We start from the raw sequence: 17,598 nt of genomic DNA on the forward strand, positions 1-17,598 counted from the left end.
GGGGGGGGGGGGGGGGGGGGGGGGGGGAGGCCAGAAGCTTTTGTGAGCAAGAATGGAGGAAAGGAGAGGTAGGGTTGACACGCCAAGAGGGTGCTGTCTTAGGAGTAGAGGAAAGTTGAGCTTTGAGATGCACCATGTCCCTTAGCTCTGGAAGGTGAGAGGCAGAGTGGGGGCTATACACAGAGGTAGGCTTGCCATGGAAATTATGAGGGAGATGGCAGGAGGGGAAGCAGTAGGCCTGAGATTCAGTCAACAAATACGATTTCTCAGTATGTAGGGCTTGCTCTAAAAGTTGGGTGTGGTGGTCATGAACTAAGATATCTAGGCCCCTAGATGGCAGTTTCCTACCCAGATAAACAGTTCCTCATGAGCAGAGAGATGGCCAGCCCTATGGATAACTATGAGTTGTTACTGCACAGAGGAAAAGACACAACAAGCAAGGCCCCAAGGCCAGTTGAGGCTGCGCAGAATGGGGAAGGGACCTAAGTGGGTCATGGCAGGGAAGGAGGGAGGAAGAGCAGTAGATCTGACCTGAGGGATCCCACACTGGAAAGAAGAGACTGAAGCCATTGGGATGGAGCAGAAGGGGCAGGCCGGGGGACAGGTGGGGGACACTGTGGTGCTTCCTCTGGGGCCCTTCCTAGAGTGAGTTCTTCTAGGCTGTTAGCAGGTGAGGTTGATGGCCCTAGGCTGAGGTGGCTCTGAAGTGTGGAAGTCACAGGAGCAGAGGGTAGGGGAGGAAGAAACTGCAAGTCACAACTGATGGCCTGGGAGGAGCTTGTGACCAAGGACCAGCATAGTATACCCTTGGTCCCTACTCCTTCTCCTCCCACCCCGACTGCCTGTCTCCAGCTCACCCCGAGAGTCCCCTAGAAAGGAAAGAGGGGACTTGGGTGTCCCTGGTCCCCTATCTGTGGCGCCAGCCAGCTGGATTCTAATTAGCTGCCAGGGCAGAGAGACAGGAAGCAGAGGCTAGGGGTGGGGCTGGATTCCTTCCCAGAGCTGGAGCTGGAACCAGGTTAGACACCCCTTTCCCTCCTTGGGGATGAAGATGCTTGGTGGTGGAGAGGAGTGAGCAGGGGCAGGGGGTTAGAGTGAGGTTGAAGCAGCTCTGCAGTGGGTGGGTGCTTGGCAGCCATGCTGGCCTAGCAAACTGCCCCCAGAGAGGTTCCATTGGTCCAGAGCTGGTGAGAGTGACCTGGGACAGGGCAGTGTGCGCCCTCAGGGTGCAGAAGGCCCAGGAAGGGCCTCACCATTGACAGAAGACAGATGCCCTCTGTGCTTGCTGAGGTCAGCTCCTGCCCAGTATCATTCCTCTGTCCTCCTCCAGGCTGGTGGGCCAGGCCGTGGTACCCTGGTGATGCGGGGCGAGGCCCCCCCCACAGTCCGCTGAGATCCCCGTGCCCGCCCCTGGCCTTCGCCATGGCCCGCTTGGCTGCAGCACTCTGGAGTCTCTGTGTGACGACTGTCCTCGTCACCTCTGCCACCCAAGGTAGGTGTTGAGAAGGGCTGGGTCTCTAAACCCAGATGGGAGGGTAGGTAATATGAGTTCTCTGTGGACTGCAGCCTCTACCCCACATGAAGCTGAACCAGGCCAGAAGGAACCCGGTGATACCACTCTTAGCAGGCACCACTGGGGGATGTGACCTCCCGGCAGGCCAGGGTACCAGGCGCTATCTTGCTTGGGGACCCCGAAGACCAAGACAGGCCTTCCAGGGGGCCACCTATTTCTCTGTCTTCCTCCCCACCCCACCCCCAATTCATCACATCTCTGAGTCTCACTGGGACCAAGGCTTAATTAAAGCATGCCTGCTGACGTTTATTTAAAAACAAGTAATTACCCAGCTCCGGCCTGGGATCCTGCAGACGCCACAATTAGTGCCCTGAGCACGCTGCCCACTGTCGATTACTTAGTTACTATCGCATTTTGGGTACCAGCTGGGTACAAGGCAGCAGAAGCTAAGATAGGGTCTGTTGGCCTTGCCCTCTCCGAGAAGGTCCCCCTTCCCATATATCCAGTTCTATCCTGGAAAGTCAGAGGGTCAGAGGGACACTGTCAGCCTGGTTCTGAAGCCTTGTCAGGGTCCTACTGGTCACTGACCCAGTCTTCCCAGTACCCAAGTTCCGGGAGCAGCCCCTGCCAGGCCAGAAGGGGCTGCCTCCACCCCCAGCCCCATGTGAGCCAGCCCTCCACCCCCGGCCCCCCTCCCTGACTAGGGAAGCTAAAATTAGAGGAAGCAGATGGCATGGCAGGCACACATGGGAAACTTTCTCTCAACTGGGGCTCTACTCATCCCCCAAAACCCGAGGGCCCGCTGCTCTAACCCCTGGGGACTGTCAACATTAAGTGGCCCCTGTCTATAAAGAGGGGCTGGCTTGGCTCTGCTGCCCTAGTACGCACAGCTTTCATGGCACTTAGCTTGCTCCCAGCTGTGGCCCTCCTCCCCGCCCCCCCAACATCTGTAGCTTCCACCCTCCTGTACCCCGTGTAGCTGGGTGCAGCCAGTGTCCCAAGGTGCTTGCCAGGGCAGCCTGGCACCTGTCAACCCTGGATCTTGAGAAATACCCATAACAAAACAAAACAAAAGTGAGCATCATGCCAGCACATTAACTGTAGATTAACCTCTGGTGGGAGAGCGGCCTAGGACCGGGAACCAAGGACCCGTAGATTAACCTCTGGTGGTGGGAGAGTGGCCTAGGACTGGGGGCCAAGGACCCGTGACTTGGACAAGGACAGGTTACTTGGAGCCACCAGCAAGACCAGGGAGCAGCAGAGTTGGGACTTAGAGCTGTGCTGTGTAACTCTGATTGTCACAGAGGGGCCCCTCATGTGAAGCTCTCTGGTGTGAGGGAGCATACCACCCTCTTGTGATGCCAGTATTGGGGGTGGGGGGGATCAGGAATTCAAGGCTAGCCTTAACTACTTAGACTTTGAGTCCACCTGGCTATGTGTGAGCCTGTTTCAAAAAAAACCAAAACAAAGAAAAATTCCTTTGGTTCTGAAATTCATCTGTATGATCCTCACCTGTGGGTACCCATTTTACAGCTTGGGAAAACAAAGCCTGGGAAAGCTACTAATAGTGGCTTTCTGAACTCTTAAGCACGCAGAAGGTTGGGTATGGTGGCACATGCTTGTTATCTGAGAATTTGGGGTGGGGGGTTTCAAACCAGGCTAGACCACACAGCAAGACCCTATCCCCAGAAAAAGAAATAATAAGCAAAGCAGCAGGCATAGGTCATTGGCAGAATGCTTGCCTGGGTGCAGTCTGTTCCTTGAATGGTGTGTGGTGGTGCAGGGAGGTCCCCAGGACCGCTCTCACTGTGACAGGTGACAAGCTTTAATTCACTCGGAGAACCAGCGGCAGCCACCGAAGCCACTTTGCTCAGGGACAGTTTTTTGCAGTGGAAAAGCAGATTCACCTGAGTCTGCTGAAGCAGACTAGTAAAGTCCTGCACAGTTCTGCTAGGACAGCAGCATGGCCTGCTGGTCCGTTTTACCTGAAGCTGAATCCTTAGATGTGTGTGGTAACCCACACCGGCATGGCAGCCACTCCTCCAGAAGGCTCCACCCTAAATCTTCTCACGCTCTGATGAGACTTATCTGCTAAACTGCCACAGACTGCGACCCACCCCACTGCTCAGGAGAACAAAGGCGTCCTCCCGGGAGGTCTCTGCCACAGGCCTCCAGCAGGAGAAGCCCCTCCCTCCATGTCTGCACATAGTCTTTCCTGGGTGCGTGGAGAGTGGCCTCGCAGCCCTGATGTCCTAGCCAGTCATGGGGCTGAAGTAGGAAGATGACAGTTCCAAGGCCAGTCTAAGCAGTGATGTCAGTGAGAAGTCATCTCAGAATCAAAGGTTCAGGAGAGCGCATTCCTGAGATGTGTGAAGCCTTGGCATTGTAACAGTTACAATGAAATACGCCCCACGCACTCCCTTTTTTGTAAGGACCCTTGTTAGACTGGACTGGAGCCCTCTTTGAGAGCCTCATCTTAAATTAGTTTGCGTTGTAAAACATCTCCAAGCCAGATGTGGTGGTACACACTTGTCCAAGCGTGTGAGGCTGAGGCAGGCAGGAAGATTGCTGTAGGCATGTGGCCAGCTGAAGCTACAGAGTGAGTTCAAGGTCAGCATAGACCCTATCTCTGAAAGAGAAATTATGTGTGTGAGCTCGCACACATTGTGTGTGATAACACACGCCTGTAGTCCTAGCTTGGGAAGTGGAGGCAGTAAAGTCACTTCAAGGCTGTATTGCAAGTTTGGGTCTAGCCTTGGCCAAATACGATCCTGCCTCAGTTTAGTAGTTGAGGGGAAAAAAACCCAAGAGACCCTACCTCCGAGTACAGTCATCTTCCGAGGTATGGGGGCTTACTTCTACAGTTCAGCATAAGATTCTGGGGGACAGCTAGCAAGATGGCTCAGGTGGATCGAGATGTTTACCGCGTAGCCTGACTTGAATTCAGTCCCCAGAACCATTGATAAAAGGTACAAGTTGCCCTCTGACCTCCACATGTACACCCTCATACATACACACAAAATAAATGTAAAAAATTCTTGATTGTTTTGAAAGAATTTGAGGACACACAGTTGTGGCTGATCCATTACCTCCAAGATGAAATTCACTCTTTCATCACAAGATGAAATTCACTCTTACCAGGCAGGGCATTACAAGGTGAAGAGTCGGCTCTCTCTGGGCCAGATTACCCCTTCTTCAAAAAGGGGTTAAAACAATGCCATTTTACAGCCTTATCAGCCCAAGATTTCCCAACACCGCTGAAACAGTGGATTCTTTATTCCCTGGTGACTATGACACTGTCTCCAACTGTTCGGCAGGCCTGAGCCGGGCCGGGCTCCCATTTGGATTGATGCGCCGGGAGCTAGCCTGTGAAGGCTACCCCATTGAGCTGCGGTGCCCGGGTAGTGACGTCATCATGGTGGAGAACGCGAACTACGGGCGCACAGATGACAAGATCTGCGATGCCGACCCTTTCCAGATGGAGAATGTGCAGTGCTACCTGCCCGATGCCTTCAAAATCATGTCACAGAGGTGAGCCTGCTCTCTGACCTCCACATGTCCCATAGGAGCTCCCTAAGCCCAGGTACAGAAGCTGGAACTGTGTCACACTGACAGTGTCCCCTAAGTCACTCGCACCCCCCCCCCCCATAGAGCAGTGTTCTCAACCATCCTAACACTCCTACCCTTTAATACAGTTCCTCATTTTATGGTGACCACCAACATAAGATTATTTTTGTTGCTTCTTCGTAACTATAACTGTGCTGTTTTGAATTGTGATGTAAATATCTCAGGTGCAGGGTATCTTGATATACAACCCTTCCAAAGGGGTTGTGACCCACTGGTTGAGAACCACTGCCATAAATGCTCCGTTGGGTTCAGGTTGGAGCTCGCAGAATCAAAGCAAAGGTATCGTGGATACAGAGGGAAAAGGTTCTCCAAAGAAAGACACCGACTCACAGCTTAGAGTGTGAGAGGCAGGGCAGGGCACTTTGCTGTGCAGAACTCTCCTGAGCTTGGTGAGGGGCAGTGACTGTACAGTGGGGTTGTGGTGTGATGTCTGAGCATGTGTGTGCAGATGTGCAGCTTGTGTTTGTGTCTCTAGCAGGGATGTGTGTGTGGATAAGGGTGTTTGTGTGGCTGAGGAGGTGTCCCAGGCTGGAGTGGCCCGTCTGTGAAGAGGTACAACCTCCTGGAATAGTCAGTCTACCTGGTTTCTCCACAAGCACCTGTCCCTGGGACAGGGCCTCCACCTGCTCTCTTTGCCACCGTCTTGTCTGTGATAGCCCGTTCTTCCTGTGCAGCCAGTGGGCATCAGTGGACCCTTGAGTCGGATCCCATGCCTCTACTTAGAACTCTCTGGCTCCCACCTTCCTCTACAAAAGCCAAAGCTCAGAGTGCACTCTGTGACCCTCCTTCCCTGTGTGCTCACTCAGTTCCAGCTGTGCAAGGCAGCTCACTGTAGAGTGCTTGCATCAGAATTTGCAGCCCTGTAGCCCAAAGACTTGCAGCCTCCTGTTCTAGTCTATCATACCCTTCATGTGATCTGTGGGCCACAGGAACCTGGCCTGGTAGCTGGGAAGTGACAAAGCCAACTGCTAGGGTTTTGTTTTTTGTTCTTTTTTTTTTTTTTAAAGAAACATGAGTATATCCCTGCTGTCCCTTCTGCCCTGAGATCCAAGTGGCTATTCTATGCTCCCTTGTGCTGTCTACCTAACTGGACACTTGTGCACACTCTGAAGCTGCAGGCCTCTAACCTTTTCCTGAGCCCTTTGGTCCCCTGCCTTCCAACTGTATTTCCATCAGACAGTTAGCCTTTGCTTGGTGTTTCAGCCTATGTCCTCCCCAACTCTAAGTTACTGGCATACAGGGACAGTAGACTTTCCTGCTATGGCTATGGTCAGGTACACAGCAGGCGCTCACTTGATGCTTGAGAGGTCAGAGTTCAGGGCCTGCTCGTTGATCTGTAGCATGGTAGAAAAGGGAGGAAGGCTGGAAGCAGCATAGGCAGCAGAAGATACCAAGGAAGACACCAAGATGTCCCAGGACATTGTGAAGACGGCTGGAGCTGCCTTGCCACCTTTGCCCCATTCTCCCGATACCTCATCCGGCCTCCCAGCCATGACTTAGGCCCTACCCTCTTCCTTGAGCACTGTGGTTCCTTTCCACAGTATCCACACAGCTAGAACAGAGTCACGTCTGTGTCCTCCTCCACACAGGAGACTGAATAGAGAGTTACAGAGGCCAGAGAGCATGGTGGGACCTCAGGAGCTCGCTTCCTCTCTGAATGCTACAACTTTGTGTCTGTCAGGGTCATGGCTAATCTGCCTGGACAGATGCCACAGGATAGTTGGCACAAACCTTTGCCGGACCTTAGTGTTTCCCCCTCCTGGAGTCCCACCCCTTAAAGATAAATGCACACCCACTCTCCTTTGGTAGTTAACTCCAGCTTCAGGGAAGTCTGGGGTACAAAGCTGGGGGTGCAACTCAGAGCCTTGTACACACTACATGAGCACTCTGCCACTGGACTACCTTACCCTTGAAATTAAAAACTCTATAAAGTGAATGCTTTGGATGACATTTTGTGCATTTACCAGCTCAGCTGAGTTCCAGAGCATTCCATGGCTTCAAAAAGAAACCACATAGCCTTTATCAGCTGCTTCCCTGGCTCTGTGTTCTCTGTCCAGGGATTTGCCTAGGCTATGTACATATGTATACATATATATACCATCTTCAGAGTCACTGTTGAAATTCATCCTTGGTATGCTATGGGTCAGCACCATAGCCCCTTTCCTGTGGGCAGACTACATTTTACTGGTGCTGCACCAGTGATGCCACCAAGATCTCAAACAGGCCACATTTTGCTCAGCGTTCCTCCATGGACATGCTTTTGTGTTGTCTCCCCCTGTTGGTAGAAGTAGGCAATGCAGCTGTAAACACGTGTGCAGGGGATTTGCTCACACACTTGTTATAAATTCTGTAGAGCACATTGCTGAGGTCCAGGATTGCTGTGTTGTATGAGGCCATGGCTGAGGTTTAAAGAAAGGCTTTGGGTGGGTGGATAAGACCTGACCTTGCCACACCTGGTTCCCCATTTCCTTCCCAGCCTCCTGCCAGTTCCATCTTCTGTCCTTCTTGTCTTCTGTCCTTCTTGCTGCCGGGAAGAGGCAGAGTCAGCTTACTTTTTTATTTTACTTTTTGGTTTTTTGGATTTCAAGACATGGTTTCTCTGTATATTCCAGCAACTCTCTGTAGACCTGGCTGGCCTCAAACTCCGCCTGCCTCTGCCTCCCAAGTGCTGGGATTAAAGGTGTGCGCCCAGCCTCCTGGCTCAAGTTACTTATCACACACACACACACACACACACACACACACACACACACACACACACACACCTTGGCTGGGTGCTCCAGGGATGGGGATGGTGCTGGCTGCATTTCTTGTCTCTGTGACTTTACAGAAACAGCTTAGGGAAGGCTTGTTTTGGCTCTGGGTTTCAGAGTTCAGCACATCACCGCAGGGGCGTGTGGCAGAACTTGGTTGCTCCCATCATGGCTGCCAGGAAGCAGAGAGGGAAGTGTGGCCATTCTGCCTTTCTCCTTCCCCCATCTTGTTTATCAGCCCAGGCTGTCAGGCCGTGAGATTTGCTTCAAGTTGTCCACATTTGGGGTGGGTCTTCTCTCTGGCAAGACCCTCGCAGACATACCTAGAAGCACACCTGACTAATGTCATAGGCAGTTCTAAACCCAGTCTGGCTGACAACAAGGGTGAACCTTAGCTGGGCACTGATGATGGTAACGAGTAATGTGAAGATGCAGGGAGTGGGCAGGTGACTGGACCTGAGGCACCCCGGCAGAAGGGGATAGGGTTTGTGGGGTGCTAGACCTGAGGACACATGCCCCTGCAGGAGGGGACAATCTGTGCGGTGGGAGAGCAGCCACCAAATGTGGACAAGTGTCTGTGATGGTATCTTTGGGTTGTAAAATAAGGCGTCCTTTTCCATACTGGCCAGACCCTGGAGAAGCTGGCAGGCAGGGACTGGGGCCAGTGAATTTCCTGTAGAGATCCATGAGTTTTCTGGCTGTAGACCCTCTCAGACACTGTCTGGTAGCAGCGTCCATGGGAAAGGCCCACAAGCACTGTCTTCTGTGGATGGTATCGTTTGCAAAAGTACCCGTCACATGTGGTATTGTGTACGCTTTATCAACTGGCACAGGGGCTTTACACGCAATTTAAAGAAAACTGCCAAAGGTGGACTAGTCCAGGGAGAACCTGCCTCATGGCTGTAGAGACCTGTGGGTCAGAGAGCAGGCAGGAAGCAAAAGAGCAATCTGAGCTCCGTAGAGCCTTCTGAGTATGAGTCCACTCTTCTCAGCTCCCTTTCCCTTCTCTGTCTGTAGGTGTAATAACCGAACCCAGTGTGTGGTGGTGGCCGGCTCTGACGCCTTTCCTGACCCCTGTCCTGGAACCTACAAGTACCTGGAGGTGCAGTACGACTGTGTCCCTTACAGTGAGTCATCTTGTTCCTCATGCTGTCTTGGGCCCTTCCCCCAGTGGAGCAGCGAAGGAGAACCTTGATCTAGCACACCTGTGCACACATGTGCACACATTCATAGGGCTGGGAACAGGGCAGCAGGCTTGCTCCCACTTGACACATACTTTTCACAAACATTTGTCCACATTTGGTGGCTGCTCTCCTACCACACAGACTCTGTCCCCTCCTGCAGGAGCGTCTTCAGCTCTAGTCACCTGCCCACTCCCTGCTTCTTCACATGCCCTTTGCTTGCTAAAGCCCTTCAAAGCCACACTCCTACGGCCTGCTGGCATCCCCAGCCTTCCACCTGCTCTGCCTCCCTCCTGACAGTGGTCACACTCGAACAGCCCTCACCCTCAGCATCTCCTCCACTCACCCCTCCTTATGTATGACCCTGAGGACGCTTCTGTCCACAAAGGAAGTGCTGCCCCTTAAGATGATCTTTGGGAGCCAGGGCCTAACTATCCTGCCTCTGACCAAGGGAAATAGACAGTGACTTTCGCATCCTCAGTGCCCCAGCACCACCAGTCCTCCCGCCCACTGTTCTCCCTCTACCCATCGCCCCTTCTGTCCTCTCACCTGGCTTCACACAGCCAGCCTGGAGGTAGAGAGGCCCCTAGGCAAAAGGGGAGGAGACAAGACCATCAGGGTGTCCAAGTGAGGGGGCAGGGGAGCAGGAGACCTCATATCTCTCCCTCCTCTCCCCTCCCACCCAGCTCTCCCATCCCCACCCCTCCAACCTTTGATTTCTCCTTGCAGGTGAAACCAGGATGATGGGTGCTCAGGCTCACTTACTGCTCGCGTAACTTTCTTCTTTTAGTCTTTGCCCTTTCCTTTCAGTGCCTGAGGCCTTCTTCCACCGCCTGAGGGGGATGCCCATCCGCTCCCCGAAGCCTCCCCACAGCACTGGGGACACTGCCCACCCGCAGCTGGGGCAGCAGGGAGGGGGGCGGGGCGAGTCTAGGACAGGGGGTCAGGGGGTCAGGCGGTGTGAGATTTGACTGTGGCTCCTCACTTCGCTGGCTCTGAGACCTGCAGCAAATGACTTAAAATTTCTTCGGGTGCTGCAGACGGAGGCGTGAGTCCTGGAGATCGGGAGTGACAAGCGCTTGGCCCTGCGGCCAGAGTCTGCTCCCAGGACAAGGCAGAGGCTGCGACTTCACCCCCCAGCGCCCAGCCCCGAGCCCGGTTCAGGATGTGCTCAGTGATGGTACGGACGCTCTTTCCCGCCACCTGAGCCTCTTAACTCCTCTATGGTGGGGGAGGGGGTCAAAGCGTGCCCAGAGTACTTCAAGTGATAGACAGCACGGGGGCCCCAGCTGCTTTGTGCCCCACCCAAGCCACCGTAGATTTTGAGGAAATCGCAGCTCCACCGCCTCCTGCGTGGCTTCACTTCTCTGAGCCTCAGTTTCCCTAGCCGTAGTCAGGGTCCTGGTAGGCCTGACTTGACTGCAAGGGCCTGCACTATTCCTGCATCCTCACGAGCACTGGCTGTCACTGTGACTACACTTCCCTTCTAACCAGTTACTGTTATTGCCATGGTAATCAAAATAAGAATAGCAGCAGTTAGTGAGCCCAGCTCTCCAGACAGAATCCAAACCAAGGTGCAAGAAAAAAAAAGAGATGCCATGGGTCCTGCATGGAGCTTGGAGACTTAGAGCCAAGCCCGCCTTGTGTGGCCCAGGAGCACAACCCAGGAAGATGGGCTGTGGGGTTAAAGGTGACACACAGGGAAGGGGTGGCAACCTTAGACTCAGGAGAATGCAAATGAGCCTCCCAAGACCATGCCCAGACGGAGCAAGTGTCGTGGGTAGGGCTAACCAAAAGTGCTCCTGGGCAGGCAGAGCTAGTAGGCCCAGTTAAATTAGCTCCTGTCCCCCCACCCCCGATCATTGGGGTTGGGGTCCAGGAATAACTAAAGCTAGGGAGAGGACAGGCACACACTTCCATTTTCCCTGAGCATATCCTGAGTGCTGGGCCCTGGGCGAGGCGCTGGGAAGCCAGACAGGGTCCCTGCAGAACTCGAGCGGGTGCCCAGAGGGGATCGACCTAGTCAACCACAGGACCTTGGGCTTCAGAGGCTGGGGTGACCCCAGTGCTGGTGAAGGTGGGGCAGGGGTGGGGGGGCAGGGATCCCACAGCTGGGGGAGGGGGTCACTGGAGTGTGGAAACCCCCACACACATTGAACTAACACTGGATTTGCTTTGCAGCTGAGCACAGCCTAACTCTCCCTTCCTCCCCAGGTGCCACCTGTGCGTCATCAAGGGCGGTGGGCAGGGTAGGGCGCAGCTAGGGCTCCTGGGCCTTTGGTGGACTGGGCAGAGCAGCTGAACTTTGAGACCCCCTCCCCAACCCCTATCCCCGGGATTGTAGGAGCCTGTCTGCCACGTGCTGTCCAGCCCAGTCTATGTCCCCTCCAATTCTGTGCCTCTTGTCTCCCCTACCCTGGCTCTGTCTGAAGCCAGGGGCACCTATGTGCGTGCCTCCGTTGTTCTATGTCTGGCTCTACTGGCCTCTCTTTGTGCGTTTCAGGGGTCTGGAGGGTTTAGGGGGAACACAGCTGGATTCAGGTGGGGCCTACTCAAAGGGGAAGGGGCTCAGCCTATGCTCTTGGCTGAGAGGGGCACTCAGGCCCCAGAGACACCCTTCTCTCCGCCCCTGGTTCTGACAGGGGTATTAGCAGACAGGGTGAAGAGGAGCCCTGTGGTTCCCTGCTGCCTGGTGTCGCCCTAGCCAGAGTTCAGCTCCTGTTTGGGGCTCCTCTTTATACCTGGGGCCCCTCCTGCCTGAGGGCTCTGTCTACCTGCCTGTCTGTACCATACCCAGTCTCTTTGTCTTTTCCCTCCTGTGTGTCCCCCTGACCCTTCTCACTTTCTCCTCAGCACCCTCTCACCCCATCCTACCCCAAAAGGAGGGACTTGGGGGTGGGGGCTGAAATGATGCTACGGAAGGGGTTGGGAAAGCAGGAGGAGAGACAGGAAGAGGGGGCGTGTGGCCAGAAAAGAAACGAAAGCAATTTAATCTTTTTTTTCTCTTTTTTTTTCTTGCACATTTTTTTTCAATTTGTTTTCTCTCTCTCTTCCGATGCTTAAAGTAGAAGTGGAGCAGAAAGGTAAACGCACTGTTACCAATGCTAACCCCTAACTCACACTTTGTTCCACCCGTACCATACTCATGTGGCCCACCCCTCCCCGCCTTCTTCTCCCCCACCCTACTTGGTCCAGTGATTTCCCTGCCCCGGGTGTCCTCCCGGCACCGCTGGGCTGGCCCTGGTGCTGCAGCACCACCAAGGCCAAGGCCATGGCCATGGGCTTCTCCACCCTCCAGATACTCACGGAAGCTCCTCTCTGAGCCTGGGCAAGATTCTCACCCCACTCCTACACCCGTCTCTCTTTCTCTTTCTCCTCTCACCCCGCTCTGTACCTCTCTGGTCCCTGGTCCCTGCAGGGTACCTGACCTCATCTCTCATTTCTTTTGCCTCCCTTAGGAGAAATGTGTAAGCTTCCAGGCGGGTGGGGAGGGAGGGGCTCCCCGGCCTCCACAGGCACCGGTAGAGGTCTCTCTTCCTCACTCTCTGTCTCTTCCTCCCCTTCCTCTTCCTCTCCCCACCTCTCTCTCTTCTCTCTCCTCTCCCCTTATACCTCTTGCAAACTGTTTCTGGTAGAGGGTGGTGGGATGGAGGGGGCCTTTTTCCTTTGGGGGACCAGATTTCTCCTCTCTCTCTGGCTCCTGATGGCTTAAGTTCTTCTGGTTTGACGTTTCCAAGGCCCAGAGCTGTTGTGGAGCACAGAGAAGCAGTCTCCTCACACTCCACCCTCCTGACCAGTCGGGTCTAGTACTGGGGAGGATGGTCAGCTATCCCAATGCCCTGGGAGGGGGCAGCCTACCACACCCCTGGGATGGGGGTTGGGGCGGGCTTCCTGGAGAGGGTGGGTGTGGGTTCTGTCTCTGCACACTTGCAAAGCTGCAGTCAGGGTTTCTTCCGGGCTGAGAGGACCAGGGAGGGGCGGTGGGGGGTCACAGACTTGATCTGGGGACTTCCACAGGCCCCATAATTTCTTGCAGGGAGCCCCATGGTGGTGGATGAGGCTGTCCATTACGGGCCAGGGAGTGGAGGGTGACCTGCTAGTAGCAGGGCAAGAGGCAATGGACAAACAGTGAGGTGGCCCTTCAGGGTCCCTCTTGCCTTGAAATTAAGGTGGTCTGTGGAGGATCCCCTGCCAGGGAGGTGGGTGGGTCCCTTTGAGCTGCTCCCCTCCCCTTCCTTCCCACCTTGCCCATCTAGAGGCCTGGGCACCGTCCCTCCCTTGCTCTCCTGAGTCAGCCCTGCACTAGCCACTCTTCTTGCAGGCTTGGAACTACGGCACTGGATCTCCTCTCCGGTTGGGCAGAGGGAGGGAAGAGGTGTGTGGGAGGTGGGTCCTGAGGAGGCCTGCTGCCCAAGGCCCCTGGCAGACCCTTCCTCATCTTCCCCCTTCCTTGGAATGACCTCTAACTGTGTTTTTCTCCACTGGTACCCTCTGACTAGCTCAGGCCCTCTTCACGAACACACACCCCTGGCGGGGGTTTCTGTGGGATAGAGGAAAGACCTGGGGAACAGAGAAAAGGGGGTGGGGCCAGGTTGTCTGGTCAGAGGGTACAGATAAAGCTGACAGGAACGCCAGGGCTTAGAACCCAGGCATAACCTTGGCTAAAGGGGCTGCGTTACTGGCTGCCTGGTGCCAAGCTGCCCCAGTACTGTGAAGGGAGAGGTACAGACCGCACATATCTCCAACCATGCTAGCCGGCTGACGAGCTAGGCTGGAAGTAGGCACTAAACCTGGCTCCTACCCAGGGTCCCTCACAACTGAGGCTGCCCACCATGCTGGTACCGAGTCATCTCAGCCCTCCCTGTGCCCCTGGGGCTAGCTGCTTCCATGATGGACCAAGCAGGAGCAGAGAATTCACCATAGACCCCTACACCCCCACACACCCTACAGCCCTGGCCTGCCTGTGGGTTCTGTCATGAAGTAGGGGGGGGAGGTACCAGCCCTCCTGAGGGAAAGGGCTGGCCACACTCACCCTCTGGATCAGTAGGGTAGGCTAGGAACAGGTGGTGCTGGGCTGAGGGGCAAGGGTGGGCAGGCCAGCGGTGCCAACGAGATGCAGTCGAGGTTTTCCTCTTTTCAGGGAATGGGGGGGTGGGGCGGGGCCCCCCACCTTTCTGACATCAGCGCTGCCTTGGTCCTCCTCCCGAGCCGGGGATGGTCACAGGTAAATCGGGGTCCGGGGCAGGGGAGGGGGTGTTGGCTGGGGTGGTCTGGGGCTTTATCCTAGCACCTGGTTCCCTCCCTTGCCCCCTCCGAGCTGGACCTGGGACTGCCCCTGGAAGGGACTCTCAGTCGGGCCTGGGCCTTGGAGTGAATTCTCTGCTCACCCCCTCTCTCCTCGCCAGCACTAACCTTTTCTTCCCAGGTGGTCTCCAGAGCGCCTCCCTTGGAGCCAGGACTTTGTGGATACACACACCCCCCTCCTTGTCTCTCTTCCCTCTGCACAGCTCCCTCACCCCAAATGTCCCGGGAGTCCTGTTGTTCTCCATGCCCCAACTCCACCCTCGTGCACCAGTGTCAGTGTGTGCTTTTGAACCCGAGCCACCAGAGACCCTGCCGGCTGGGGCAGCACTGGACTCCTCCCTAGCCTAACCTAGGAGCTGCTTGCCCCCATCCTTTCCTCAGCTACGTACTTGGCGGTTGCCAGCTGAGTGGAGCCCAGACAGCATGAGGGACCCAAGGAGAAGGATAGACAGTCTAACCCTCCCTGCCAGAGTGGGGGTGGAACGCCACTCTGCCTTGCAGCTTTTGGAGGAGAAAGAAAGTGAAGTTTTTGGTTTTGTTTTAAGAAAAAAAGAAAGAAAGTCTAGCCCTGCATGGTTGGTAGAGGATGGGATCCCAGCCCCTAGTTTTCCCATAGAGGCAGAGAAGAGAGGCCAGGGTGCTGAGACCTGAACCTTGAGGTTAGGTGGCATTGCAGCAGAGGACCCCACTCCCCACCCCCTCATGCCCAATCTGGGAGCACTCCAGCCAAATCCTTTATCCCCAGCCTGTAGGGTCTCTAGCAGCCAAGGACGGGAAGAGGCGCCACCTTCCCACACTAACCCTGCTCTTGATGGTCTCCAGGGTTCACAGCTCCAGGGAGAGGGGCAGCTGGGCAGGGCGGGAGTTCCAGCCCACAAACCCCCTTCCCATCACCAGCCCGACCAAGCAACCATGACTGCAGCAGCAGGAGGGGACAGCATGGTTTCCTCCCCCACCGTGTGACCAACTTGCCTCTCTCTCCCCTCTTTCCTTGCCTCTGCTCCTCCCCACCTCCTCCCTGCCTACCCACCCACCCACCCGGCCCAGTCTTCGTGTGCCCAGGGACCCTGCAGAAGGTGCTGGAACCCACCTCCACACATGAGTCAGAGCATCAGTCTGGTGCATGGTGCAAGGACCCACTGCAGGCAGGTGACCGTATCTACGTTATGCCCTGGATCCCCTACCGCACAGACACACTGACTGAATATGCCTCATGGGAGGACTATGTGGCCGCACGCCACACCACCACATACAGACTGCCTAACCGTGTAGATGGCACTGGCTTTGTGGTCTATGATGGTGCGGTCTTCTACAACAAGGAGCGCACTCGCAACATTGTCAAATATGACCTGCGGACCCGCATCAAGAGCGGTGAAACTGTCATAAACACAGCCAACTACCACGACACCTCACCTTACCGCTGGGGAGGCAAAACCGACATTGACCTGGCAGTGGATGAGAACGGGCTGTGGGTCATCTATGCAACTGAGGGAAACAACGGGCGCCTGGTGGTGAGCCAGCTCAACCCCTACACATTGCGTTTTGAAGGCACGTGGGAAACGGGCTATGATAAGCGCTCGGCCTCCAATGCCTTCATGGTATGCGGCGTCCTTTATGTGCTACGCTCTGTCTATGTGGACGACGATAGTGAGGCGGCAGGCAACCGCGTGGATTATGCCTTCAACACCAATGCAAACCGAGAGGAGCCAGTTAGTCTCGCTTTCCCCAACCCCTACCAGTTCGTATCTTCTGTTGACTACAATCCCCGGGACAACCAGCTCTATGTGTGGAACAACTATTTTGTGGTGCGCTATAGCCTGGAATTTGGACCCCCAGATCCCAGTGCTGGTGAGGATCGGTTTTGAGGGGTGTAGGCCTGTTTGCATGCATTACTCCATTACCAGGATGTGGGACCCACTATAACCTCTGGGGGGTTAGGAGGTAAAGAAAATCACAGCTTATAGCAAACATCTACCCTTTTTACAGTCCACACTGCAGTGTGCCTGCTGTCTTCAAGGTTTGGGGTTCACTGTACTGCTAAGTGACTGAGGCATTGTTTTACTTCAGAATTGAACCCCCGGATTCCGGGCTCTAACCAGGGTCTGTGCTGCCTGGGACATTAGTGTAAGAGTGCTGGGGAGGGAGACTTAAAAGCAAAAAAAAAAAAAAAAAAAAAAAAAAAAAAAAAAAAAAAAAAAAAAAACTTGTTCTCATTTGCCTCCAGTTTGCCATCACCTATCCAGAGCTCCAAAGAGCCTTGTGATAGCCCTGAGAGGAGATGTAGGCAGGGACCAGACCGGTCAGCTGTGTCACTGATGAGAGGTGATTTCATCCAGCAGCCTTGACACACATTTCCAGTGCCGGCTCTGGGAGAGACACCTCACAGTACACACTAGTACATATTTACTCTCTTCTGAGTATGTAGGGGACTAATGAGCACAAAAAGGCCAGGGGGCCCAGAACCCTTTTCCACTTCAATGGGTAAGGTAGATAGATGTCAAGGTGCCAAAGAACCCTGTGTTTGGGCACATTGATGTGCCTTAGACATGGGTGTGACAGTGCCCTCTACCTTCCAGGCCCAGCCACTTCCCCGCCTCTCAGTACCACCACCACAGCCCGACCCACACCCCTCACCAGTACAGCCTCGCCTGCAGCCACCACTCCCCTCCGCCGGGCGCCCCTCACCACACACCCAGTGGGTGCCATCAACCAGCTAGGACCTGACCTGCCTCCAGCCACAGCCCCAGCACCCAGTACCCGGCGTCCTCCAGCCCCCAACCTGCACGTGTCTCCTGAGCTCTTCTGTGAGCCCCGCGAGGTCCGGCGGGTCCAGTGGCCAGCCACCCAACAGGGTATGCTGGTGGAGAGACCTTGCCCCAAGGGAACTCGAGGTGAGTGCTGGAGGGACTGCTGAACTGGAAGGGCCAGGCCGGGCTGGGAGACAGCTTAGCTCCATGGGTGCGGCCTGCAGCCTAGAACCCGTGGAGCTGCAGGGGGGGAGCTGCAGGGAGTCAGCTCCCAGCCGCACACCAAGCATAGCTAGTTTCAGGTCAGACATGGGACAGATAAACAGCTTAGGGGTTCTAGGGGTTCTAGACAAGGTTGGGAGAAGCTTAGTAAAGAAAACCTTCACTGTGCATCTTGCCTTAGGGGTGCTAACTCTGGGAGGCCTGGGGTGGGCCAAGTGTCCTACTCGACCTCTGCTCTGTCGCCTCCCTCC

At 55.1% G+C, this 17,598-nt stretch overlaps 1 protein-coding gene across 1 annotated transcript in view; it reads left to right on the forward strand.

The window, feature by feature from the left end:
* The window catches only part of Adgrl1 (adhesion G protein-coupled receptor L1), a 45,885-nt gene that overhangs the window by 19,283 nt on the left and 9,004 nt on the right, over nt 1–17,598 (forward strand). Inside the window, exons 2-8 of the mRNA XM_031340541.1 lie at nt 1,331–1,492; nt 4,831–5,044; nt 8,911–9,020; nt 12,143–12,157; nt 15,426–16,226; nt 16,955–17,273; nt 17,564–17,598. The exon at nt 17,564–17,598 is cut by the window's right edge and continues 65 nt beyond it. Coding sequence (XP_031196401.1) covers nt 1,423–1,492; nt 4,831–5,044; nt 8,911–9,020; nt 12,143–12,157; nt 15,426–16,226; nt 16,955–17,273; nt 17,564–17,598 — 1,564 coding nt within the window. The 5' untranslated portion in view covers nt 1,331–1,422. The remainder of the gene's footprint in view (nt 1–1,330; nt 1,493–4,830; nt 5,045–8,910; nt 9,021–12,142; nt 12,158–15,425; nt 16,227–16,954; nt 17,274–17,563) is intronic.

The sequence above is a fragment of the Mastomys coucha genome, unplaced genomic scaffold (assembly GCF_008632895.1).
Source record: "Mastomys coucha isolate ucsf_1 unplaced genomic scaffold, UCSF_Mcou_1 pScaffold22, whole genome shotgun sequence".
Classification (NCBI taxonomy): Eukaryota; Metazoa; Chordata; class Mammalia; order Rodentia; family Muridae; genus Mastomys; species Mastomys coucha.